Source organism: Rhinolophus sinicus, chromosome 14 (assembly GCF_057876585.1).
Source record: "Rhinolophus sinicus isolate RSI-liver-muscle chromosome 14, RSI-T2T, whole genome shotgun sequence".
In the NCBI taxonomy this organism is placed as follows: domain Eukaryota; kingdom Metazoa; phylum Chordata; class Mammalia; order Chiroptera; family Rhinolophidae; genus Rhinolophus; species Rhinolophus sinicus.
In genome coordinates this window covers 108,305,882-108,331,842 of record NC_142514.1, presented here as the reverse complement: position 1 = coordinate 108,331,842, position 25,961 = coordinate 108,305,882, and the positions used below count along the sequence as shown (strand labels likewise).

Genomic DNA, 25,961 nt, shown 5'->3' with positions numbered 1-25,961 from the left:
TTCATTCTCTTTAGTAATTATAGATAAGTTCAGAGGTTCTGTTTCTTTTTTATTTAGTTTTGGTAGTGTGTATCTTTCTAGGAGTTTGTCCATTTCATCTAGGTTATCTAATTTGTTGGCATCTGGCTGTCCTTAGTATTATCTATAATCCTTATTTCTATAAGGTAGATAGCCTATTTCTCTGAAAATAAGTCCTAGCCAGACAATCAGCTCTAATGCGTCTTTTGGAGCAAAAATTAATACAAGACCCGGTCTTTTATAAAACCCGGTATTATAATATTTATTACATTACATTATTATATTATATTATATTATATTATATTATATTATATTATATTATATTATATTATAAGACTGGATCTTATATTAATTTTTGCTCCAAAAGACGCATTAGAGTTGATTGTCCAGGTAGGTCTTATTTTTGGGGAAACACGGTAGTATCCCCTACTTCATTTCTGGTTTTAGAAATTTGAATCTTCTTTTTCTTTATCACTCTAGCTAAACATTTGTTGTTTTGTTGATATTTTCAAAGAACCAACTTTTGGTTTTGTTGATGTAAATGAAAATGAAGACATAATATACCATAATGTATGGGATGCAGCTAAAGTAGTGCTTAGCAAGAAACTTATATCTATAGAGACCTACATTTAAAAAAGACAGAAAAAAACAACTTTTGATTTCTCATCCTTTCTACTTCAGGACATTTGTATATGCCTCCCTCCCCCACCCTCCCTCCTTTCTCAAGATTATAGTTTCAGTCTTTGGGAAGAGAATTTAAGAAACGACAATGGTTTCTTATCTTTGCAGATGTTAGAAGGGAAAAGCAAAATTTCTGTCAATGACTTCATCATAAAAGCTTCCGCTTTGGCATGTTTAAAAGTTCCTGAAGCAAATTCTTCTTGGCTGGATACAGTTATAAGACAGTGAGTATAACACTGCTGGGGAAGGTATATATCCATCAGCAGTTTTCTTGTGTTATCTCATGTATAAGTAGGAGTATAGGGGGTAAGGAGAAATGAAATACAGCGGAAGAGGTGACTTCCATAGGTAAAACAATTTGAAAACAACATAAAACTGCTTAGGAGATAGTGCTAAATTTACTTAGTAAAGATTATAAATTCTTTGTATGAGTTCAGGAAAGGAAGATAAATATATAGATATGTATAATTAAGTTAGTAATGACTCTTCCAAAGCAGGGTTGAGATGGTTTTTGTTCACCAGTTAGTTCTGCTGAACTTGGTGGGTGGAGCAAAATTGCAAACAAACTATATAACAGTATTTGTTAATGTTATAGTGGCATGTGACTTTGCTCAGGTGTCTTTCGCATGATGTCTCATTTAATCCTTATGACCACCTTATATTCTTAAGTTAGGCGATTGCACTCCCATTTTTTGTTTGAAGAAATTGAGGTTCAGTGAGTTAAATTTAACTTTCCCTGAGTTAATATGTTAGTAAATAGCAGAACTGTGATCGGAACCAGTATTCTGACTTCTAAGCCCAGGCCTTTTCTGCTATGTAGGCTCTTTTATATTACTATTATTATTATTATTATTATTATTATCATCATTATCATTAACTTAATTTTTATTAAAATAATAGTATATATATTAGAATATTGCTCCATGGCTTACAGTGACCTAGTCAACCTTTAATCTGAGGTGCACTCCCAAAGGGAAACACAACTTTTAAACTTTTATTTCTTCTGGTATTTACCTTCATTATTTCTAAATAACACTTTTCTGTTTTTATGGATTTTTTTAATTTCTCTTACTTTATTGACTGACTTCCTATTAAAGAAGGTTAAGAGGTTAAGATTTAGCTTTGTTGTACACACACAAACACACACACACACACACACACACACACACACACCCCATCATTCTACCAAATTGATTATAGCACAAATTTTGGATAAATCAATATTTTATGAAAATGTTGTTCATGACTGACAGAAACACTGAATACTAACCTGATTTTAATGATAGCCTAAGAGAGGGCTAGTTTTCTATGAACTCATGAATTCTTTCTGAAACTCCCCAAGAGAATTCTAAACGTTTCAGTCTTGTCACACATATTAGGTGATCCACTGATTCTAACTTTTTCCTTGGTCACCCCCCTCTTGGAGAACATCTGAGGGACTTACTATTACAGTTTCCTAGGGCTGCCATTATAAATTACCACAAAATTGGTGGCTTAAAACAAAAATTTATTCTCGTGTAGTTCTGAAGGCCAGAAGTCTGAAATCAAGATGTCAGCAGGGCTGTGCTCCCTCCACGAGCTTTAGGGGAGGAACTATTCTTGCTGGTTCCAGTTGTGGTGGCTCCAGGCATTCCTTGGCTTGTGGCTTCATAACTCCAACCTCTGCCTCCACCTTCACATGGCCTTTTCTCTGTGTTTCTGTCTTTTCTGTCTCTTACAAGGACACTTGGCATTGGATTTAAGGCCCACCCAGATAATCCAGGATGATCTTATCTCAAGATCCTAATTACACCTGCAAAGACATTTTTACTAAATAGGTTCACATTGATAGATTCTGGGATCAAGACATAGACATACCTTTTAGAGAGTTGTTACGAATATTTACGTATAATTCATGTTGATGTATATTTTCATTTCTCTTCAGTAGATTCCTTAGAGTGGAATTGCTGGGTCATGGGGTAAATTTATATTTAGCCTTTTAAGAATATCTAAAGAAAACACAACTTAGATCAAAGGATCGAGCTAGCAGGGCAAGTTCTATGAATTGTTCATTAATTCTTACCAAATGCCCTTCATTCATTTGTTCATACAGCCATTTGACAAATATTTATTGAACATGTACTATTTGCTGGATTTAGTGTTAGACAAGATAGAAACACCAGACAATAAAAAAATAATATTGTACTAAAACGCCATAATTTAATTAAGAAAGTATTTGCAGTGTGATACGTTGGCCAGGGCCCAGCTGTGGTAGCCGCTAAGGGTCTCATACTGTGTTATTCCAGCAGGTCCCTTTGTTTGCAATTGGGAGAAGCCTGCCGCCTCTGGCCAGCTTGGGCACTCTGGTCAGCTTGGGTATATTTTGGGATTTGGTACCCATAATCTTCTAAAGTTTGTGCCTAGAAAGAGCTGGAGTATTCCTTCATGTGAAGTTTTAACTTTTTCTTGATTACACAATACTTTACCAGGGGCCCTTACACAAATGCCCCAGGAGACTGGATACAAGTCAGGAGTCTGGGAATGTGGATGGTGTTTTCCATTAACCTGTAACTGAAATGTAGCATTTCCTCTTGTTAAAAATGTAGAGAACAAATCAAAGAGGTATTAATAGTACTTGTGATGACCAGTAAAAATCAGTAATTTTCATATCACAATGTAGTTGTTGCAAGTATCTTAAAATACTGTTTTGCTTATCACTAATATTATAGCCATCATTAGACCTGTTGCAGGATCTTATTGAGTTAATACAATAGCACATATAACACAATTTCATTTTTTGAATAATTTGATAACTAAATTTCATTACACTTGTTTTTAGTTTTTTTAGGGAGGATTATTTGGTGACTTGAGTATTTCTGTGTTAAAAAATACATATACTCTGAGAAGGGACCCAAATGCAAAGATGCCCATGGCATAGAAAATATTAGGAATCTTATGTTTTGAGGTGCCACCACCCTACATCCTGAGAACTCCTGTTTCGCTCACAATGCAGTCCTTTCCCTTCACTCTTCCTTTCACCTGCTCATGCTCTGCTTGCAGACTCAACTCCAGCCAATCCACTTTATCTCAAAATCTGCGGAGTTCCTTTTGTTTAATTCTCACTGAGTGCTGAGCCTTTTTTTCCTCTTAAACCCACGTTAGGTGAGGCAAATGGGGGGAAGTTGAGAGATTGCATGTGAAGCCAACCTACTGACACATTTTTCATTCTAAAAGTGTAAGTCAAGGAGAGTGCATAGCAGAATGTAAAAACCAGGCAAGATACCTGTCTGGCTGAAGAGAAGTACAAACTGAAGTAAATATCAATATTCTTGCTTAACGTGACACATAAGTTCTTAACCAATACTGATGATTATTGAGGTTTCCTTTTCTTTTTTCTTTTTAAATAGAAATCATGTTGTTGATATCAGTGTTGCCGTCAGTACTCCTGCAGGACTCATCACACCTATTGTATTTAATGCCCATATTAAAGGACTGGAAACCATTGCTAATGATGTTGTTTCTTTAGCAACCAAAGCACGAGAGGGTAAACTACAGCCACAGGAATTCCAAGTAAGCTATTATTTATTTACCTTCTGAATGTTAAGAATTATTTTTAAGGTTGGCATTATGCTTTTATTGCATATTCTACCTTTTGATTCTGCCCTGTATTCTCATTAACACAGGTCCTGAAAATAAAGAAAAAATTGAATAACCTATCAAAAGCTGAAAATAAGACGTTTTCCAACTAGTGTACAAAAGCCACACAACTGACTTTTGTCCATATTGTGATGGTTGTATATTTTCAGTAAAGAGAGTTCCATTCAGGCCTTTTTCTTTTTTTTCTCTTTCAGCTTTATTCATCTATAATTAGCAAATAATTGTATAAATTTAAGGTGTACAGTTTGATGTTTTGATGTGTGTATACATTGTGAAATGATCACCACAATCAAGCTAATTAACAAACCTCACTTCATATACTTCCATTCCTCCCCCCTCCCCTTTTTTTTTCAATGCTAGTTCAGAGTCCTTTCTTAAAGTAAAAGATTATCTTAAGGTCTTTTCACAAAACGTTTGTCATTTTTTCAGATTTACGTTAAGCAATTAACATGATCTACTTTTAATTTTTTTTCCTCTAGGGTGGCACTTTCACAATCTCCAATTTAGGAATGTTTGGAATTAAGAACTTCTCTGCTATTATCAATCCACCTCAAGCATGTATTTTGGCAATTGGTGCTTCAGAGGATAGACTGGTTCCAGCAGATAATGAGAAAGGGTAAGTGCCAAAATAGAGAGGGAGTTGAAAGCTTATTTTCCTTACATTATACCTGTTTTTGAGTCTCAGTTTTATAATTATTGTCATGGCATGTTGGAGCTTCAGGTAGAGTCAGACTTAAGTATAGAATGAAGTTTCTCAGGACAGCAGCTCTTCTTATTTTACTAAATGCAATTAATGTTTGAGATGGGAAGCCTTATTTACTGTAGGACAGTGGTCACCATACTTTTTTCTCAAAGAGCCAGATGGTGAATATTTTAGGCTTTCTGGGTCATGAGGTCTCTGTTGCAAATACTGCATTACAGTGTGAAAGTAGTCATATGTAAATGATTTCCAGCAAACCTCCATTTAGTGGGAGGTGGCCTGTGGCCTATAGTTTGCTGACCCATGCTCTCTGTTTGGTCTGTTTCTTCAAGCTATTAATTTGGGCTACAAGTATACGGTACATGAAGAATAGGCAGAACATAATGTTAACTGGTTGGGATTATAGGGTAGCAGTTGATATTTGGGCTTGTTACTGGTACTGGCTAAAATCCGGTGATTACTTTCAGAATACCTAATAATGTTTTTATCTTTTTCTAGATTTGATGTGGCTAGCATGATGTCTGTTACACTCAGTTGTGATCATCGGGTTGTGGATGGAGCAGTTGGAGCCCAGTGGCTTGCTGAGTTTAGAAAGTACCTTGAAAAACCTGTCACGATGTTGTTATAATTAACCCAAGAATTTCTAAACTCTTCCAGTCACATTGGTTGATCTTATAAAGATATAAATATGTTATTAAAAAGGTGGTTCTTTTTATTTTAAAGCTAACCAGTTATTTTTGAGTCTGTCCATATAAGTTATTTGTAATGGTCATTACTGAATTTTTTTAAATGCCAGTTATACCCAAATGTTGTGCACATTTAACAAACACCATATTTTAAGCTGTGTGCTCGTAGTCAAGGGACATGTGGCCTAGCCCTTTGGTGATAAATATGGTAAGTACTTCCACTGGGAAATGTAGAGGTAGAATTGTGGTTCTCTATTGAGTCAGGTACATGAAAGTAACCTGGATGAAACCTTAAGGTTTTGAAATTTCATTGCCTCACATGTTTTGCTTAGCTTTGAGGGAAAGAGAAGTCACAAAATTATTGGGGAATGGGTTTGAATTGAAGGTTGATTTTGGAATTTAACCCTAATTTAAATGTATCTGTTACATGATCTTGGTTTATAATGAATGGGAAGGGTAGAGAACTTCAAGGAAAATAAGTGCTATTTTAAGTCACCATTTTCTTAGACTTCTTCAACCAACTGTTCTTTATTTTTCTATAAATCCCAAAATGGTTATTATCGCCTCTTGAGATGAGATATGAATATAAACCAGCTACTTGGTATAAATGAGAATTTGTGTGGGTATTTATTTAAAAATCCTAAATGTATAATTATGAGAGCAGAATTCTACAATTACCTTCAAATAAAAGAATAATGCTTATAGAATTTAACAGAGAAGTTGTGAAGTAGAATTTTTCTTCCAGTATTAACTGGTGGTGGTTACTTGCAAATGAACTTAATTACCAGAATTTACTACTCAAATTAGTTTGGAAAACTAGATCATGTAACTGTGGAATAAGTGTACATATGTAAAGTATGGTTTCTAGTGAGATATGTGCCAAAGTCCATATATGACCAAGTCTTGTTTGAAAAGAAGAGGGAGAGAGATTAATTGGTAAACAGTTTAGAGTACTAAGGACAATGACCAAAACAAAGTGGTCATTTCTACTTACTGTGTTTCCCCGAGAATAAGACCGGGTCTTATACTAATTTTTGCTCCAAAAGACGCATTCGGGCTTATGTTCAGGGGATGTCATCCTGACAAATCATGCTAGGGCTTATTTTCTGGTGAGGGCTTATTTTCCGGTTAGGTCTTATTTTGGGGGAAACACGGTAGATAAAGTAAAAAAATTGAATGTGTATAAAAAAGGTGTTCCATGTTTTTCTCTCCCAGGGTTGTCTCATGTAAAATCAGAAAGCCCTAAAGTCCTATTGGAGAGAAAACAATTACTTAGATTGCTTCCTCCAGTATCAGCCTAAATATTTTTTTCCATTTTGTTATGATTGGGCTTTCTTCTCCTGGAGGAGAAGGAGGAGGTGATATTCAAGATAATAAAAATGAATTGGGAACATGATCACAATTCCAGGATTTCTGTTGAATTGATGTGTTTTAATAAATATTTGGAATTGTTTATGGCTATTTAAAATCTGACTAATGCTTCCTTGTATATGTAGTATGTGGAGCTATGCCTTGAAATTTAGGTCTTTCATTGTTGAATGTTTCTAAATGTTTATTATTACGTGGTACACAAATGACACTCCATATATTCCATAAATATTTCCTTTGCTGTATTATTATGAAAACAAGTCAATACAGTAATTAATAATTATAGCTTGATCTGAAGGAATTAGCTTATCACAAGGGACCATCATTAGTATGAGCCACCTCTGGTGCACATACATGAAACTTCAAAGATAATTCATTCTTTGCTGATACTTATGGCTCTTCTACTCCCTTGAAAGAAAAATAAAAAGTTGACTTCTAATAAAAATTGTTCTGAGGTAAAAATCTGACCTATAATCTAAACCTGGATTCAGTCTATTTCTCTTACCAGAACTCAAAGAATAAGTTAGAAATAGTGGTTTTGGTTCCAATTAGATTGTTTACAAATGAAACTATGTTTTCAGTGTGCCTGGTCTAATTTTTGATCTGTTGGTAATTTTCATTAAATGAATAAGACAAGGGACAGCTATGTATGTGTAAACTCTTAATACAGATACATTTTGAGTTTATAGAATTGGTAAAATAGGAACAGTTTAGAGGGATATAATCTGATAATGGAAGCTCAAGGAGTTACTGAAGCACCTCATGTGTGGCGCACAGCAAGAGGAAAGAGGGTGGCTCTGTTGGGTCTATTTTATTCCAGTCCTGAGGTTTGTGAGGGTAGTTACGGCATCCCACGGCATGGTCTACAGGAGGGGTTGACTAGTGCGAGAGACGGCAGGACTATTGTAAGGTGACCTCAAACCAAGTTTATAGAAAAATCTGGTCTCTAAATCAAGGGTAATTAATGTCCATCTCAAATAATTTACTGTTTTGAAGAAAAGATCTTGGGAAGATTCAAATTTAAACTCCACAGTTCATTATTAGTTAATGCTCTTCTGGGAAAAGTTTTGCTTTCTGTAGGGAGGTGGAGGTGGGATGTTTTTATGAATATAAAATCCACTGAAATAAGTGAACATATTTTGGAAAACAGGATATAAATTTAACATTTAAACATTAAGTGTATTAGATCTTGGTATGTTTTTTATTAATGAGTACACAAATACATAGCTGCTGATGTAACACGTAAGCAATGGGAGTTGTCTAAGAAACGTCCAAACCTATAGAGAACTTGAATGAGTTTATTTGAATCAAACTAACAATTGCTTGGAAGTAAAATCTCAAACAGATTAGGAAATGGTTTAGAGAATGGCAGTTTTATAAGAATCAAAGGAGGAGACAGGGTTACATGAAATCTTTTGGTGGTAGATTAAGGGGGTGGGAGAAAGCAAAGTGGGGAAATCTATCGGATTGGATAAAAAGTAAAATGGAAGGACATCTTTTACATTGGTGGGTACAGCACAGAAATGGTATTTGGGGGAACAAGGTAACAATGAGGGGTTCTATGGTCTGAGGCTCATGTGGTGGGTTTTGCCCTGATGGGTCTGGGAAAAAGGATTACTCTGACATTCTAAAGGTATGTTATCTTAGATGCAAAAAGATAATAGGCCTACTTAAGGTAGACATTGACCTTTGTCAAGAAAGCTACAGGCCAAGGATATAACTACCAGCCATGACCCACTTTTAATTAGGAATTTTTATGTGCAGAGGATCCTACGTGGTTAATTTCGGTCTCTTGAGTTTGTAGGGCCCGCTATGCAGGCTTCCCTTGAGCTTGTCAGGTTTAGTATGTGGCCCCTTTTCATCCACAGAGTGTAAGAGTGGAGATTAGCTAGTTTCATGTGGTTACAGGAGTTTCTAGGAAATAACATTTGACTGATTTTGTCAGAAAAAAACATAGGGTGAAAGCATTCTATGTTTTTTGAGGGATGAGACTATAATAGCTTTGTTAATTTTAGGACATCATACAGTTCTAGAAAATTTTCACATGATAAATTATCCTATTGCTAGAAAGATTCAAATCCAGGCCAGTTTTTAAGAAAATTATGTTTTTAAAGTCACAAAAGTTAAAAAGTATTAAAATAAGGACTTTATTAATTTAAAGACCTAGAAGCTAGTAATTACAAGGAAGTTTTTTTTTGTATCTAGGAAAGATAATTAGGGATGTTTAAAGATTGTAAACATTGCTTGCTTGGGATATAAATTGGAAAGTTGATACCTTTGTATTAAACAGCTATCTGACAATTTAGATGAATGGGAGTTGAAAAGTACATCACTTCTGTATTTTTAAAAAATATTTTCTTAAGAGAAAGGCACTTGTCCTAAAGTCAATTCCTTTTTCTTAGAGTTGGATGTATTTTGTATCATATGCCTGGGCAGCTTGGACTCCTGCCAGAGCTGTTTAATAGAAGCAGAGTCATAGAAGCATAGGCTTGTATATTACTACACTGGATCTGTATTTTTATTGCTGGAGGAAACTTACTGCTATGGCCCACTTTGGTAATAAACTTCTTGCAGAATCTGGGATTTATTTATTTTATTTTATTTTTTTTAGATTTTTATTGGGGAAGGGGATCAGGACTTTATTGGGGAACAGTGTGTACTTTCAGGACGTTTTTCCAAGTCAAGTTGTCCTTTCAATCTTAGTTGTGGAGGGCGCAGCTCAGCTCCAGGTCCAGTTGCTGTTGCTAGTTGTAGGGGGCACAGCCCGCCATCCCTTGCGGGAGTTGAAACCGGCAACCTTGTGGTTGAGAGGACGCACTCCAACCAACTGAGACATCGGGGAGGCAGCTCAGCTCAAGGTGCCGTGTTCAATCTTAGTTGCAGGGGGCGGAGCCCACCATCCCTTGCGGGACTCGAGGAATTGAACTGGCAACCTTGTGGTTGAGAGCCCACTGGCCCATGTGGGAATCGAACCAGCAGCTTTTGGAGTTAGGAGCATGGAGCTCTAACCGCCTGAGCCACCAGGCCGGCACTGGGATTTATTCTTGATGCAAAAATTTACTAGAGAGAAATATTTTTTCAACCAGTAAACAGAATTCTCACGTTACTTAGAAACAAACAGAATTTTCCCAAATGGTATTTAAGCTACTTGAGACCATTACAAATACCTTCAAAATAAGTACATCATGGCATTACTGTTTTTCAGGAGTTTTTGCTTAATGCCAAGTTTATTTAAGGAGAAAGTTTTAAAAAGATGACAGCTGATGAGAAAATCTTACTCCATCAAATGGAACTCTTACAAAATATGAAACTAGTATTTAAGATAAACCACTACTTCTCTTCACCCATAATGAAGGGCCTATAACTTTAGCACTAACAACCCAAAACACATGATGCTCTTGACTTACATCAATGGCATTGTGACGATTAATGTAGCTTTCTCTTTGATAAATTTTGCTGTCGTCATTTCAGGATTCACAGGTTCTGGAAGATTCAGATGTAATCTGTACTTCTCAGAGACCTCAATCAATAAATCATCCTAAAAGTAGTAAACCAAGAGTGATTTTAAAAGATGAAAATATAAAAATATTTCCTGCTTAAAATTAGTGTTACTGGATTATTGCTCCCCGTTATTTACTGCTTTCCCAAAAGAAGAGAATCCCACTTATTGCTATGTGCCTTGCAATGAGCAATAAAGTTGCCAGATGTAAATCCTTGAGCTTTAGAGATTATTTGTTACTGCTTCTCAACACATCAACAGTTAACTGATAGCAGTATCAGAAAATGGGTATTGTCATCCTAAATTATGTGCATTGACTTTGGGGTGGACTAGCAAACAGCAAGAAACCTTTTTCACCCTCAGGATTTTTTTTTTCAATTACAGTTTACATTCAATACTGTATTAGTTGCAGGTGTACAGCCACAGCAAAGAAACTTACTGGAGACTGGAAAGCTGGTGATCCATGTTTTAAAGTGATAAAGCCCTTAGTAAAACTACCACAATAATTTGAAAGAAAAATTATGTGCCTAGTTAATTTGTGGCTTTAGGTTAAAAAGTGGAGGAAAAAAGAATGTTGGTACCATGCATTGATTTTATTGGCCATGTAACAAGGTATTACAAAAAGACATGAGCTTAGAAAAGAATTTACCAGTTTGCAAGTAGAGTTGAAAGAGAATAAGCAGAGCCCAGAAATTCTAAGACTTGAGGACAAAAATGCAACTAATTTTTATTTTCAACCAGTAAAGAGTAAAATTGCGAAATTTTTGTATCAACAAAGACTGATTAAGACAGCAGAGAGACAAAGACGAAATCAAAAATCTTTATACCCTTTCTTAAAATCTCTAACTGGGTTAAGGTGGACCTCAATAAATCCTTACGTTTGGCCCAAATAACAGCTATTAAGTTAAAAAAAAAAAAAAAAAAAAAAGGCCACTGAGAAATTGACATGTCAAAAAGAATTGTGGGGTATAGCACTGACTGGAATTAAAGAACTAAAATGTTGCCAGCCTGGACTAAAACTAAATTAAAATAACCTTTGGACCCAACATTGCATGGGCACGAAATAGGCACCTGAGAATAGCATATTCTCCAATGCTCTTTTCAGATGTGGCCAAGGTAAATAATGAAGGAAAACAAAAACACTCCCAAAGAATGGAACTGAAGGTAATGGAAAACAATGCAACGAGGGGGCTAGGTAATCAAGGAAACTTCTCATGGCCCTAAGTAAGAACATCCTCTATCTCTAGTAAAGGAACCCTCGAAATACCTGCTTACCAGGATTTCAGAATCACTGTGCACCAGCACCTGCTGTGTGCCTCATATTTTTCCCATTTCTGAATTGACACTTAACTGTAGCTATCTTCTACGTTGTACAGTGTGTGGGGTTACGAGAGTAGATAACTTGTGTTTGGTTCAGGAGGAGCAGAATCCAGACTACAATGACAAAATCCTGTATTTTGGAGTCTGATACTGGGATTGGAGGTGTTTTCCTTGGGGAAAGATGCAAATATTTGTGACCAAGAGGGTTGACCGTGGTAGACTGTAGGGCTGTTGCCAATTATTTGCTCTTCCGTGAGAGGATTATACATATACCACTGCCATGTCACTTACTGTGACTACCCTTAAGAATATTCTTCCCTGCCCTATTGATGTAGGACTTGGCCTCGTGACTTGCTTTGGCCAATAGAATGTGAGTCAAAGTGATACATGCTATGTCTGAGAGGAAGTTTTAGGATCCATGGCATGGTTTGGCCATTTCTATTTTCCCTCTGCCAGGAGAATGCTATAGTCAGATAGGAATTGCTTCTTCACCTGTATCATGAAATGTGCAAGATTTGTGGAGCCGAGCAGGCCTAGCTGATCTGTAACCTGAACAAATTATTGTAAGCCACTAAGATTGTGGAGTTTGTTACCACAATATAATCTAGTGAATAGTGACTGATACAAATTTACAGTATTATCTATTCAACCTACCTCAGAAACACTGAGGTCACAGAGAGATACTGAATTAATACCAGGTAATTCAACTTTTAATTCAATTTTCAGCAGTTTCTCATTGTGATCCGCCCCAATTTTTAATTCATAGGCTGGTTTCTTCATCTCCGCCTGCGTCTCTGTACTGGAAATCTCTTCTATCAGGCACCCTGTTTTGCCTGAAACATGGTCTTTTGGCAGTAAAAGTTGAGGGAAGTCATCCGCATTGCTCACAGTACTGTTTCTTATCTGTTCAAGGGTTAGTTCTTTATGGAAAAAAAAGGGGGAAGATGAAATCACAAAATTAACCAACAATATAATATAATCAAGCTATGACCTGTAATGTATGTAGCGTTATCCAAGATGGCAAGATACAGATAAATTAGTTTGGGAATCTTAAAAGAATCTTAAACCAAATCTTACTTGGTTTAAAAGTTTGTAGGATTTAAAAATCTTTAAGGACATGCAAATATTTCTAATATCTTTATCTTTTTCTATGTCAAGTTTCTCATCTTTCAAAACTGAGATTCTAATTTGCAAAATGTACACAGGATGCAAAAATTTAAATCAGTTTAATTTTCCATTTACATTTGCTAACTTACCCTTTCTCATTTTCTCTTTTAAATCTGTGGGGTCAGTTTGAATTCCCATCAGATTTTGTTTCATCCTTTGAATGCTTCCTTTTATTTTAAACTTAGTAATATGGTAAAAATGTGAGAGAGTGACCTGGAGTTTTTCCTCAATGCATTTCATGGCCATCCATATTAACTGATCTTTTCTCACTTGGTCCTTTTCTGCTGCTTGGAGAATATCAGGATTGTAGGCAACATCGATGACTGTATAAACATCTGTGTGTGTAATTTAGAGGGTGTGAAATGAAGACAACTGTTTCACTACCAATATGGTCAGGTAATATATTAAGCCATAATTCTGATAAAGCTAGAAACTATAAATTCTATTCCTATATTTTTCAGAGGCAATCACAATGATGCTATGTACATAAAACTGCAATTAAGGTGTTTCTTGGCATTTTATATGGGTTAAAAACAGCTCATATTATTAGACAAACTGTATGAAGTTTGCATAAAGGTACATTTATTAGTTATTACATTATAACCAAATAAAACATTTTACTTGTAATGCCTTTTAACAAGTAAAATCTGGTCCACGTTATTCCCAATAAAACATTTTAAAATGTGCTTTCTCTCCCATAATTCTATGTACCTGATGTCTCAGACATGTCTTCTGGTCTGCCAACACTTAGAGGTACTGGGTGAGTAGGTGATTGGGGAGCTGGAATCCTTTTCCACTGACATAGGTTGATAAAAAGTAGTTTTTCTTTTGGTTTCTAGAAATCAAATAATTTTGTATATCTCAAAGCCTAGCACTTTATTTTTAAATAATATCCTAAAGGTAAAACATCACAGAATTGGAAGAGTGAGAATTTTAGGCTCCAAGTAAGTCACTGCATGTATTAAAACCGTGTTTGAGAAATTATATTGTTACTTTATTTCCCCAGAGCTGCTGGCTTTTCATCAAGAATCCAGGTGCTGCTCCCAGAGGAACTGGGAGGAGAAAGGGGGAATTGATCTAAGCAGCTCTTCTAGGCGAATTTGTTTGACCCTCATTCACCACTTCCTTACCTCCCCAACCAAATAAATTCTCTTTCTTTGAAAATCCCCAACTCAATGGTTCTCTATTAAATCATCACATTACCTTTTATTTTCATTCTAGCAGAAAAAAATGGCTCATTTTGAGATCTCCAAAATATACCAAATATGAATTTCCCACTTTTACTCCTTCAACACAATCTTCCACACTACATTTCATTTTCCATTTATATGTAGAGTGGTAGTTCCCCTCAAGTTTTCTTGTGTTAAAGTTGCAATAGTTATGGGTAAGCTCATCTCTGATTCTAGGATCATTTCATTCAGGACCTCCCCAACCCTGGGCACCAACTCTACATACCAGGATTCTGGTTTGTAGACAGAGCTGTGGTTCTGGGGCAACACAGAGCCGTTTCCCTTCTTTCAGCTGCTGTTGAATGAACTTCTCATAGCTCTCAGGGTTACTTTCAGAAAGGTCATCTAGGAGGTTCCAGAATTGAGTAACTTGGGTGAGCAGACACTTTGAAGATGATTCCATGATTGAGGTGAATAGGCCTCTTAAGTCTGTGGAAAGACATGACTTAAGGCAAAAAAAAAAAAAAATCTGTGTAACTGTTGATTCGTTTCTTCTTTGGAGGAAGGTGGAACAGTTCAGGAATTGTTTTGGTGAAGTTAACAACTATCCCTAAGACCTATGTCTAAAAGATCAGCACCATTTTACCTTTTCCTTAGTCTCAAATTATCTAGTACCCTTCCTAAATTCTCAAGTTGTCCTCTCAGATAATAAGGTCTTACCTCTGCTTCGACCCTCACAAGCCCTGAGGGGACAGAGTACTCATTTTCCGACTGATTTCCCAGTGATTTTCTTTTTCCAACACCTGGGTTTTGACTGACTGGTTCCTATCCAGTCTGGAAATTGCCAGAGGTTTGTGTGAGGTGAGGGGCACATGAGACTTCCTCAATCCTCAGCCTACCTTATTAGTTAAAAGCATGGTTGGAGCCAGAATGCCTAGATTCCTAAATCTTAGCTTTATCACCTACAAGCTGTGACCTGGAGCAGTTAATTTGTATATGTTTCTCAGTTTAGTCTCCTCAAAAATGAAGCTGGTAGGGGCCGGCCCAGTGGTTCAGGCGGTTAGAACACCGTGCTCCCAACTCCGAAGGCTGCCGGTTAGATTCCCACATGGGCCAGTCGGCTCTCAACCACAAGGTTGCCAGTTCAATTCCTCAAATCCCGCAAGGGATGGAGGGCAGCGCCCACTGCAACTAACAACGACAACTGGACCTGGAGCTGAGCTGCGCCCTCCACAACTAAGACTGAAAGGACAACAACTTGAAGCTGAACTAAGATTGAAAGGACAACAACTTGACTTGGGGAAAAACAAAAGTCCTGGAAGTACACACTGGTCCCCAATAAAGTCCTGTTCTCCTTCCCCAATAAAATCTTTAAAAAAAAATGAAGACAGTAATACCTATCTCATAGGGTTACTGTGAGGATTAAGTAAGCTAATGCAGAGAGGCTGGAACACTTCGTAAACACTATAATGAGAGAAGTAACATCCTTTCTCTGTCTTGAGATAACCTTCGCAACTCCCCTCCCCTATTGGAAGGTGTCCCAAAGCATCCATAGAATGAGGAAAAGAGGTTTGGGTTCTTTGAACACTATATTAGGGTTAGATTAAAGGGGAAACTTAACTAAACGACAATCATTCCAGAAGTCTGCGAACCCACCTCTTCTCTCAGTTCCTGACAAACCGCGACGCCTGTTACCAGGGTAACCAGACTGGGTACCTCATCTAATTGGGTCCGGACAGCTCCCGGTAGAAATGTCTTTTTACATACTGTTCCGGAATCTCCTCCTTCTGGTGCTGGCCTCGCTTTTCACCTGAGCCCGACCCAATTCTTTTCGGGGAAGGCGTCCGCCTCTCTTCTGCATTTGTCGACTTGTGTGTCCTGGAAACCCTCCCTGTGGGAGTCTCTGGACCTCCCGTTGGTGTGGGAAGAATTTTTCAGGAGCACGACTTCCGGCCTGAAAGGGAAGCTTGCTCCCTCTTCTCCCAGGCCCCTTCCTCCCCCCAATCCCCGCCACGCGAGTCTGCGGCGCACGGTATGGGTGTGTTTGTGTGTATTTGTGTAGGGAGGGCGTTTGGAGGGAAGGTTACCGGGAGCTCCTTGGCCGCTGGGAGGCAGGGATCCCGGTGACAAAGATGGGGGTAATTTCTCTGTCTTCGTCTTGGAAGCCTCAGTCCCCACTTCAGGCACTTTAGATACTTCCTGGGGCCCAGTCGAGGGTCGTACCGGTCCAAAGCGTCCCCATTGGGAGCGAAACCCGGCCTCCGGGTCCATCCCAGAGGAGCGTGAGCCGGGAATGCTCCAGCCAACCCCGGCGTCCCGATTCCGCGCCGGCGCAGCCTCGGGCCTCAGTCCGGAGAGATATCTGCGGGTCGGTCTAGGCTGAGGGAAAGGCAGCCGTGGCCTCGGGCACGGGTGAGGGCAGAATAACCCGTGGGAAGGCTGCGTTTTCACGAAGGACTCGGGTGATGCTGCCGAGCTGCCTTTGAGCCCTGACTCCTTGGTTTCCTGGGTCGGAGGAGATCTTGTAATGGAATGGTTCTTCGTCTCACACTAACAAGATGCCTGATTTCTTCAGGATCGAGGGGTGAGTGAGCGGTGGGGTGGTTACACAAAGCCCCTGCTAGCTACACACGTGAATAGCTTTTTTTCGAGGCTTCTGTACAAAATAGAAAATAAAATTCCCCTGAATGGAGAAATATAGGCCATCTCTGCATTTGATGTTTTAGGCGTCAGTTTTTGTTACTGTCGATATTTGTGGTCCCTACCACACAAATTGAGATATTTGCTTCGTCGCAAACTAATTTTGGGGTTCGAGAGTTGATTTCTAATCTGGACCTTGTTTGCCTTGGACTGTGTGGCCCGCGGCAAGTTATGGCTTTAAGGGCATTTCCAAAAAAAGATACTTGCCTCATAAAACAGTTATTTTGAGGATTAAATAAAATGGTGTCATTTCAAAGAACTCCAGTGTACATTATCTCCTTTCATCCTCACATTAATGTGGTCAGGCATTTTCTTCTTTTAATGGTGAAGAAAAAAAACTATTCCTCAAGACCTCTGACTTTAGTTCAGTGATCTTTCCTTTAGCTCATGCTTGTTTATAACATTGTGATAAAAGATAAGGTAATAAAGGAAATTATAATTATTAAATGCTATTTATTGATTCATTTCAGATTGAATAATGTCCCGAGTTCCACTGGGGAAAGTCCTCCTGAGGAATGTCATCCGGCACACAGATGCTCATAATAAGGTGAGAGGTACAACCTACTTATTCCTCAACCATTAATGAGGGCCTACAGTGTGCCAAACATTATTTTTCTACAGTTGGGAGATACAAAGATGAATAAAATAGGTAATTACAGTACAGTTTGTTAGGTACCATAGAAATATAAAATGTTTTACTGCACTGAGTAAGGAATAATGAAATTTGCCTTAGGGAATTAGGAAAGGCTTTATAGAGTGGGTAGTATTTGAGGTGTTGATATTTGAACTAGTTCTGAATGAACAGGTTCCAAGTTTACCAGGTGTAAAAGATCATTCCATACAGAGAGAACATCATGTACTGACATATGGCCACAAGAAAATGCCTGAAGCACTTAGGGCATGGCAAGAAATTGTGTGCATCCATAAAGCAGGGAATGTGGGGGTTAGTGTCAGAAGATGAGGCCTGAGTGGATTGTGATAGAGATAGACTTTTTCCTGTAGGCAATAAAGATGCCATCAAATATTTTTAAGCCAGGTGTGACTTGATTTTATTTGTATTTTAGAAAGCTGATATTTTAGCTGCATAGGGGATAGATCAGATGGGACGAAACAGTAGACCAATTAGGAGGGAATTACAGAGAGAGATGATGAGGGGTTCACATGAAAGCAGTGACAGTAGGGATGAAGATGATGAATTTAGGAGGTAAAATCCAAAGAAATTAGTGACTAGATGGTAGTGATAATTATGGAATTAAATATAACTACGTTGTGAAGCTGGGTGAATGATGGTGATATCATTAATTGAGATGGGGAACAAAAGGAAAAGGACAAATATGATGGGGAAGGTAATTAGTTTGGTTTTGAACATGTTAATTGTGAAGTGCTTATAGGATGTCCAAACAGTTGGAAATTCGTATTTGAAGGAAAGGAGAGTTAAGGCTGGACGTACAGGTTTGGGGATTATTGATACCATGTTTCCCTGAAAATAAGACCTAGTCGGACAGTCAGCTCTAATGTGTCTTTTGGAGCAAAAATTAATATAAGACCCAATCTTACTTTACTATAAGACCCGGTATAATTAATATAATATAATAAATATATAATAATACCAGGTCTTATATTAATTTTTGCTCCAAAAGACGCATTAGAGCGGATTGTGGATGGGTCTTATTTTCGGGGAAACACAGTATGTAGGAAATGATAGAGGTCATGAGAGTAGTAGATGAGGTCACCTAGGAGAGCACATATAATGAAAAGAGGGCCAAGGCCTTTGTTTGGTTTTCTTTGAACTGTACAACTCCTAGTTTGATCATAAGTATTATTATCATCATATCACCTGATATTTTGATTCTGAGTCAGGATATATCTATTACCTAAGCAGCCTCTGCAATTGCATTAAACCACCCCTAGTTGAATGGTGAGCTTAGATTTGAAAGTGGTGGATAAAAAAGTTAAATCTAACCAGATTTAATCAAATATTACAGGCAGACTCAGATATAAAACACATTCTTGTTTTTTGGTCAGTTGTAATCTGCTATTCAGGAAATTCTCTAGCAATTTTTGTTCAGTTGTAATCTGCTTTTCAGGAAATTCTCTAGCAATTCTCATGCTGTTTTATTTTGTTTTGCTTTGTTTTTAACAAAACATGTAATGTTATGAAAAGAGACTTAGCCTAGAAAGTTTAAAGACCTGTCCTTACTAGCTTTTTCGCTTTGGTAAAATCTCTGAACTTTTGTTTCTTCTCAGTAAAATATAATGGTATCTGCTTTGCTTTCTTCTTAGGATTGCTTAAGATTCTATTGAGATGATACAATTAAAATCATAAAGCATTTTCAAAACTAAGGGATTATCATTTGCTAATTGCAGCATACTTGCAAAATTGATAAAGCTATAAGTGTGTCTATGCAGGGGTTGAAAAGTTCTGTTGCTGCAGAATTCTACATATTTGAGATTTACTGGGTGGGATTGTTTAATGACGTTAGAGAAACCAGAATTAGTTTCCCAGGTTCTTGATCATAACCCAGTCTAAAATCCAATGATTAGTACAGACTGTATTTTCAGTTACTTTCCTGTGAAGTAGTGTTGTTTGTAGTTAACTTATTTTTATTTTCTTTTTTAAAAAAAATCTAGATTCAGGAGGAATCAGATATGTGGAAAATAAGAGAATTGGAGAAACAGATGGAAGATGCTTACCGGGGAACCAAAAGGAAAATGTTACCCAGCAGTTCAAGGTGAAGTTGCATATCTGAGAAGCAAAATAAAGCTCATCTTATTCAGAATCAACTTATGTTTAAAAAAATTTTGGTATGGTAAAGATAGATGAATTTAGTTCTGTGAGTTCTTAAGCCTTTCCTCTTTCATAAATCTAGACCAAAGCATGAAGGTAATGGCTGTGCCGCATATGGTCCCACTCTTTGTACTTATTTGCAATGGAAAATTTAAAAATTCTGCCTTGAACAATTGTAAATGTTAAGGATTCTGTGGATTCTAACTTTATGTCTTTTAATCTCAGATTTTCTATTTGTATCTCTCAGCTTTTTCTTTACCCTACCATTTTTGCCAAATCACACAGCCTTTGACAGTACCTTCTTAATAATGAGTGTAAATATGAAGGATTATACAGGCTTAGTTGTTTTACCTGTAGCAGTGCAGAAATGTCTGAGTATTAGGAACATCTGTTGGGCCTCATGCCTGTTAGTGTACAACTGGGTGTATGAAGTATTACTAAAAGTAATAATATTGATTTCTAAAGCCACCCAGGGAAATAGTTAATAGTGAGATACTTAAGGAGAACGAATGTGCCTGCAGAGTATGTGGACTTTGGAGTGTGATGGCTGTGTGTAAATGGCTTCAGATAAGAAAGTATGCAGGGCATCCATGGTAAAGAAACAGTGTCAACAGAAAAATACGTATCGTTTCAGTCTGTTTTCTCTCTGAAAATAGTCCTTTGAGAATTTAGAAGTACTGTTAGTGCAGATGATGATGTTTTGTATTGGTTGTTCAATCCTAAGTCGCACTTCCTGAAACAAAAAATACTGTTCTTTTAGAGTGGACTATTAATGCCTGTCATGGTGAATAAATCTTTAAAACATATTCTCTATAGAGGCAGGGATTCTGATGATCTCATTTGCATTATTTTCCCAGTAGCTAGAACAGTGTCTGGCGCAGAGGAGCTCTTAAACATTTTTGGTAACTGATTAGCTGTCTTAGTGACTGGTTTAGTGGATACTGTAAGTACAGGTTCAATCAGTGGTTCTCATCTGGTTTTCTACCCCAGCATACTCATGGGTTGGGCCTTATTTCCATTGTTACTGTGACCTCACTACAGCAAGTTGCTGGTTTTCCAGGAAGGGAGTGTGTTTCAGAATCTCTAGGGTAGTTTGGAATGTCTCCAGCTGTGATTATGCTCTGCTTCCTACTTTGCATGCCCTTCTACTTGAGTATTAGTGAGCTATATAGTGTGCTCTTGTCCACAAGTCGTTTCATTTATATTCTGCAATAGGATGGGTAGTAATAGTCAGATTTTCACTGGACAACTGTACAAGTTTATAGAGAGGAACACCATGTCTTTTATATGATTTTTTAAAAATATGAAGTATCAGGTTGTTTTGTTCACCCTTAGATTGTTCAATCAGTTTTGTGCATGGTGTTCCACAAAATAACCTCCGAGATTGCTTACAAATCTAAAAGTTCTTCTGTTTTCTCATATAGCCGGATGCGTAGTGATGGCTTTGATGAAGAAACTCAGAGAGATTATTGGAGGCCAAAGAATGAAATTTCTGGAGCACTGGAAGATAATTTTCTTAAGGCTAAATCCTGGAACAAGAAGTTATATGATTATGAAGCTGACATGCCAGACAGGTTTGTGACAAATTCTTGTGTCCATTAATGAGATTTGGCGTGAGAATGTGTACTTTTAAAAATTAATTATCCCGGGCATACAGGTGGCTCAGTTGGTTAGAGCACGAGCTCTGAGCACCGGGGCTGCCGGTTTGATTCCCACATGGGCCAGCGAGCTGCACCCTCCGCAACTAGAATGAAGTCAGTGAGCTACCGCTTAGCTCCCAGGTGGCCAGATGGCTCAGTTGGTTGGAGCGCGGGCTCTCAACCACAAGGTTGCTGTTTGACCAGCAAGGGATGGTGGGCTGCGCCCCCTGCAACTAACAATGGCAACTGGACCCTCCACAACTAAGACTGAAAGGACAACTTGACTTGGAAAAGTCCCAGAAGTACACACTGTTCCCCAATAAAGCCCTGTTCCCCTTCCCAAATAAAATCTTTAAAAAAAAAAAATTAATTATCCCAGGTGGCCAGTTAGCTCAGTTGTTTAAAGCGTGGTGCTGATAACACTAAGGTTGCTGATTCAATCCCCACATGGGCCACTTGTGAGCTGTGCCCTCCTTAAAAAAAAAAAAAAAATCCCTACATAAATTTGTACACAAATGTTCATAGCGTAATTATGCATAATGGCCAAAAAGTGGGAACCTAAATGTCTTAGCTGATAAATGGATAAACAAAATGTGGTATGTGGAATGGTAATAGAATGTTACTTGGCAGTAAAAGGAATAAAGTACCGATACATGCCACAACATGGATGAACCTTGAAAACACAATTCTAAGTAAAAGAAATGAGATATGAAAGGACACATATTTTAATGATTTTTTTTTCTTATATGAAATATCCAGAATAGGCAAATTCAGAAAGTAGATTAGTGGTTGCCATGGGCTATAGGAGAGGGAGGAGTTGCGAGTGACAGCTAACAGATGGAGTTTCTTTTTTGGGGTGATGAAAATGTTCTGAAATTAGATCGTGGTGACGGTTGCACAACTCTGAATACACTAAAAGCAAGTGGACTTGTACATTTAAAAGTCTGAATTTTATGGTATGTGAATTATATTTCAGTAAGTTGTTATTTAAAGAAAATTGTACCAATATAGACAGCATGTCATGAAGTGTTTTTGGAGAAGTACTGCACAGCGAAAGAGCAGAGTGGAAGAGCTGCTCTTGTTTCTTACGGAAGAGAATGGCAAGTTTTTTTACAAATGGACAAAGGAATCCTTTGTGTCTGAAGTGATAGTGTACAGTACAGAAACATGTAGCCAACTATGTTATTGAGCTATAATGTGGAGTTGGCTCTACCATATCTGTTTTCTTTATTCTGAGTGTACGTCTGTATGCATGCACTCCTGAGTCTATTTTAATTTTCAAAAACATATGTATTGTTTTAACAGTATGTGTAATATGTCATCCTACAGATGGGGTCACAGTGGTTATAAAGAGTTATACCCTGAAGAATTTGAAACTGACAGGTAAGGCAAATAGGCTTACTTGAAAGTTAGAAACTAAGGTTAGTTCAAAGCCTGAACTGTAAACTGAGTTCCTAATTTTTACACAGCATGTAATATTTGCCATTAAAAAATCTAACAGGCCGGCCCGGTGGCTCAGGCGGTTGGAGCTCCATGCTCCTAACTCCGAAGGCTGCCGGTTCGATTCCCACATGGGCCAGTGGGCTCTCAACCACAAGGTTGTCAGTTCAACTCCTTGAGTCCCGCAAGGGATGGTGGGCTCCACCCCCTGCAAGTAAGATTGAACACGGCACCTTGAGCTGAGCTGCAGCTGAGCTGAGCTGCGCCCTCCACAACTAAGACTGAAAGGACAACAACTTGACTTGGAAAAATCTTCCGGAAGTACACACTATTCCCCAATAAAGTCCTGTTCCCCTTCCCCCGCCCCCCCCCAAAAAAATCTAACAGAAGTAACAGGTGATTTAGATGGGAGACGATTGATATTTTGCCTTTCTTGATTGATGTTCGACATTTCTATAGCACTTAGGTTTTTATATATAGTATCCCATACAGTAATTTAATATGGCAGATTAAAATTTTTCTATTCATTTTAAAGATGAGGAAACAATTCACTGAAAGTCTCATAGTAACCCTATGTCAAACTTTTAAAATTCAGATGTCAACCCCAACTTCCTATCGAGAATTCAGAATATTAAAATATACTTTTTATTTTCTGTAGTAAAGCAGTTTCTCTTTTTTGTTAGTAGTGATCAGCAAGATATTACCAATGGAAAAAAAACATCTCCCCAGGTAAAATCATCTACCCACGAATCTCACAAGCACAAGAAGTCAAAGAAATCCCACAAAAAAAAGCAGAAAAAGAAGTCACACAAAAAACAGAAGAAAAGTAAAAAGGAAGCCGTAGATATAATGGCAGATTCCTCAAGCGAGTTCTCAGAAGAAACTGGAGCTTCTAGTACTAGGAAACAACCACATAAGCGTAAGAAAAAATCCAGGAAAAAGTCTCTCAAAAAATCTGCTTTAGTCTTAGAGGCAGAAAGTGACACTTCTCAGTCAGGAGATTCTGCATCTAGCAGTTTTGAGAAAAGTGAGGAAAGAGACACTAAGAAAACCAAAAGGAAAAAGAGAGATAAAAAAGTCCATATTCCTGTAGTAAACAATGAGATACAAGAGAGGACAAACAAACGCACAAATTGGAAAGTGGCTACAGATGAAAGGTCTGCTGAGAGCTCAGAGGATGACTAAATGCAGAAGAAACATTCTTCAGTTTCCCATGTGACTGGATATTTACAGCTGACACCTTGGGGCTTTGCCAGTGACTCATTGCTCACCACAGGGGGCCTGAGGGCAGAGCTCTTCGTGCCACCTGTGTGGTGCCACCTGTGTGCGTTCTGATAGACTTGTCTTCTATTTTGGCCTGTTAAACTTGATCCTCTTATTGATAATGGGGAATCTGGTATTTTGTTATGAAAGTTTCTTGAAGAGATTATTTTTTGCAATTAATTACATTCAGCGTAGAGTGCATATACAGCAAATTAAAGGACCCAGAAAGCTGAATCCAGTGACCTGGGTATACCAATTGAAATGTTGAATTTTGGAGAAAGCAATACCGTGTAGAATGGTCTAAGGGAACATTGTGTTGCTCTCATCGGTTTATTAAGCAGTTGCCACTTGACATTTTTGTCTTCAGCCTTGGTGCTTTTTATTTTGGCCCCACACGTGTGGTCCAATAACAAATGTTTTCCCTTTATAATACCCACAGACAGCTGTTATTAGAAGAGGCTAGGGTTTTCTGTCAAATTTACCTGCTGGACAGGGACTGTAGCTATACTTAGTATACCCTTAAAATATGGTAATTGTATAGTAAATGGCTTTCTAGTTCCATTGCTGTATATTGCCTAAATGGACTTGTGTTCAAAATTATTTCTTCACTAGTCTTAGGTAAGTCCTCAACCAAACGGGGAAGAATTAGGAATCAGTCGTGCTGTCTGATGGTGCTCTGAACAGGATTCAGGGCAGTGTCTGCCATTTAAATGTCCTCTTTGTTCATTGCTAAATTTATTAATGAACTTTAGATTTTTCCTGAAACTAGGTTGAATCGGTTCCAAAATGAAATAGGCTTCTCAGGGACACACTCAATTCTTCCCAGTCTGCCTTTGGATTAAAGAACCAAGCAGAAACCATATTATTTCCCTTTGCTATATACTGTAATCCCTACTATGTTAATTACGAAACCAAAATAACACTGAAACGATGGCAGAACACAAGTTAATTTTTTCATTATGGCAGAAGATCAAGTGACAGTTTTTTCCTGGTTGTCACTTCATTGGCTAAGTAAAAAGCTTGAAAACTCAGACTCATTCTCTTGGTTCTGCCACTAACTGGTTATGAGGTCTGGAGCAGGTAAGTAAACCTCCCTGGCTTTTAACCCCATGTGTAATACAGAAATACTTCATGATAAAATGACAGTGTAAGACACCAGCAATAGAATATGTTTCATGAGGTGGTAATATTTTGTAGTTCTAACTACTAAATTTGTTCTCTTTACAGATTTCTAATAAAATGCTTAGTCATAAAATACATGGTTGGCCAGAGGTTCCCTATCCTGTGATTATAAGCTGGTGCTACCTTTTGGGATATTTATTTGAAATAGTAATACTTTGGTACTCAACTGTCAATGTTCCATGGTGTATATTTCTACCTTTGGGATTAATAGGGGCCCAAGGGGGGAAAGAAGTCTATAATTACTACCTCTTAACCTAAAGCAATTGTTCTGTTCTTGGAGCAAGTGAAATTTTTGTTGTAAGGAGTGTTCACTTTTGTGTTTTTGTAAGCACTGTTTCTGTGCTATGAAAGTACTGATTCTAAGCAGACTCAGGAAGATGGGCCAGTGGAACAGACATCTCCAGGAAGTTGATTCTGTTTGGGTCTTGGCCTTCCTTTCCTCCCATACTAGCAGGCCTCTCTTTCCAAACGGATGCACATCTTGCCTCTTTTGTTTTTTTGCCATGTTTACCTTTTCTTGGTCATGTATAAGCAATAAAGCTATTTTCTGTTCTTCACCCTTTTCTTCTATGCCGTAGGCTAAATAAGGCTTTTATGGTTCTTCCAGCCCCCTTAAATAGGGCTTAGGGTGGCTCTTCAAAACCTAAGATCTCCCATTTGCACTGGCGTTGGAACCTTTATTTCTAGTGTTCCTGCCAGAGATC

At 37.8% G+C, this 25,961-nt stretch overlaps 3 protein-coding genes across 9 annotated transcripts in view; 2 read left to right on the top strand and 1 right to left on the bottom strand.

The window, feature by feature from the left end:
- DLAT (dihydrolipoamide S-acetyltransferase) overlaps window positions 1–7,563 on the top strand; it is a 24,030-nt gene extending 16,467 nt beyond the window's left edge. Inside the window, exons 11-14 of the mRNA XM_019715278.3 lie at window positions 808–923; window positions 4,086–4,248; window positions 4,815–4,951; window positions 5,534–7,563. Of these exons, the coding sequence (XP_019570837.3) occupies window positions 808–923; window positions 4,086–4,248; window positions 4,815–4,951; window positions 5,534–5,663 (546 nt within the window). The 3' untranslated portion in view covers window positions 5,664–7,563. The remainder of the gene's footprint in view (window positions 1–807; window positions 924–4,085; window positions 4,249–4,814; window positions 4,952–5,533) is intronic.
- On the bottom strand, window positions 1,371–16,515 carry PIH1D2 (PIH1 domain containing 2). Of its 5 annotated transcripts, none has more exons than XM_074335500.2 (7): window positions 16,012–16,112; window positions 14,531–14,733; window positions 13,787–13,910; window positions 13,165–13,410; window positions 12,563–12,828; window positions 10,497–10,627; window positions 1,371–2,491 (listed from the first exon to the last, which is right to left on the bottom strand). In XM_074335500.2, the coding sequence occupies exons 1-7, from the start codon at window positions 16,103–16,105 to the stop codon at window positions 2,482–2,484; spliced, it is 1,074 nt and encodes a 357-aa protein (XP_074191601.2). In that variant the 5' UTR covers window positions 16,106–16,112; the 3' UTR covers window positions 1,371–2,481. The 5 variants fall into 5 exon arrangements, with proteins under 5 accessions (XP_074191601.2, XP_074191600.2, XP_019570838.3 ...); XM_074335499.2 differs by having other exon boundaries at window positions 14,531–14,749; window positions 15,901–16,013; XM_019715279.3 differs by lacking the exon at window positions 16,012–16,112 and adding an exon at window positions 16,332–16,515 and having other exon boundaries at window positions 1,372–2,491.
- Window positions 16,140–25,814, top strand: NKAPD1 (NKAP domain containing 1). 3 transcript variants are annotated; one of them, XM_019715256.3, is made up of 6 exons: window positions 16,140–16,276; window positions 17,415–17,491; window positions 19,576–19,676; window positions 21,157–21,306; window positions 22,702–22,755; window positions 23,496–25,814. In XM_019715256.3, exons 2-6 carry the CDS (start codon window positions 17,423–17,425, stop codon window positions 23,995–23,997), a joined length of 876 nt encoding a protein of 291 aa, XP_019570815.3. In that variant the 5' UTR covers window positions 16,140–16,276; window positions 17,415–17,422; the 3' UTR covers window positions 23,998–25,814. The 3 variants fall into 3 exon arrangements, with proteins under 3 accessions (XP_019570815.3, XP_074191603.2, XP_074191602.2); XM_074335502.2 differs by lacking the exon at window positions 16,140–16,276 and adding an exon at window positions 16,690–16,828 and having other exon boundaries at window positions 23,499–25,814; XM_074335501.2 differs by lacking the exon at window positions 16,140–16,276 and adding an exon at window positions 16,690–16,828.
- The last annotated feature ends 147 nt before the right edge of the window (window positions 25,815–25,961 follow it).

Bases quoted from the DNA above. Each gene is read 5' to 3' on its own strand.
- NKAPD1 (XM_019715256.3), top strand. From the start codon at position 17,423: ATGTCCCGAGTTCCACTGGGGAAAGTCCTCCTGAGGAATGTCATCCGG. The intron at 17,492-19,575 runs GTGAGAGGTACA...AAAAAAATCTAG, and splicing joins ACACAGATGCTCATAATAAG to ATTCAGGAGGAATCAGATAT. The intron at 22,756-23,495 runs GTAAGGCAAATA...CTTTTTTGTTAG, and splicing joins GAAGAATTTGAAACTGACAG to TAGTGATCAGCAAGATATTA.
- PIH1D2 (XM_019715279.3), bottom strand. From the start codon at position 16,515: ATGGACCCGGAGGCCGGGTTTCGCTCCCAATGGGGACGCTTTGGACCG. The intron at 13,411-13,786 runs GTACATAGAATT...TTACACACACAG, and splicing joins AGACATGTCTGAGACATCAG to ATGTTTATACAGTCATCGAT. The intron at 10,628-12,562 runs GTAGGTTGAATA...TACTACTTTTAG, and splicing joins GTGACCTCAGTGTTTCTGAG to GATGATTTATTGATTGAGGT.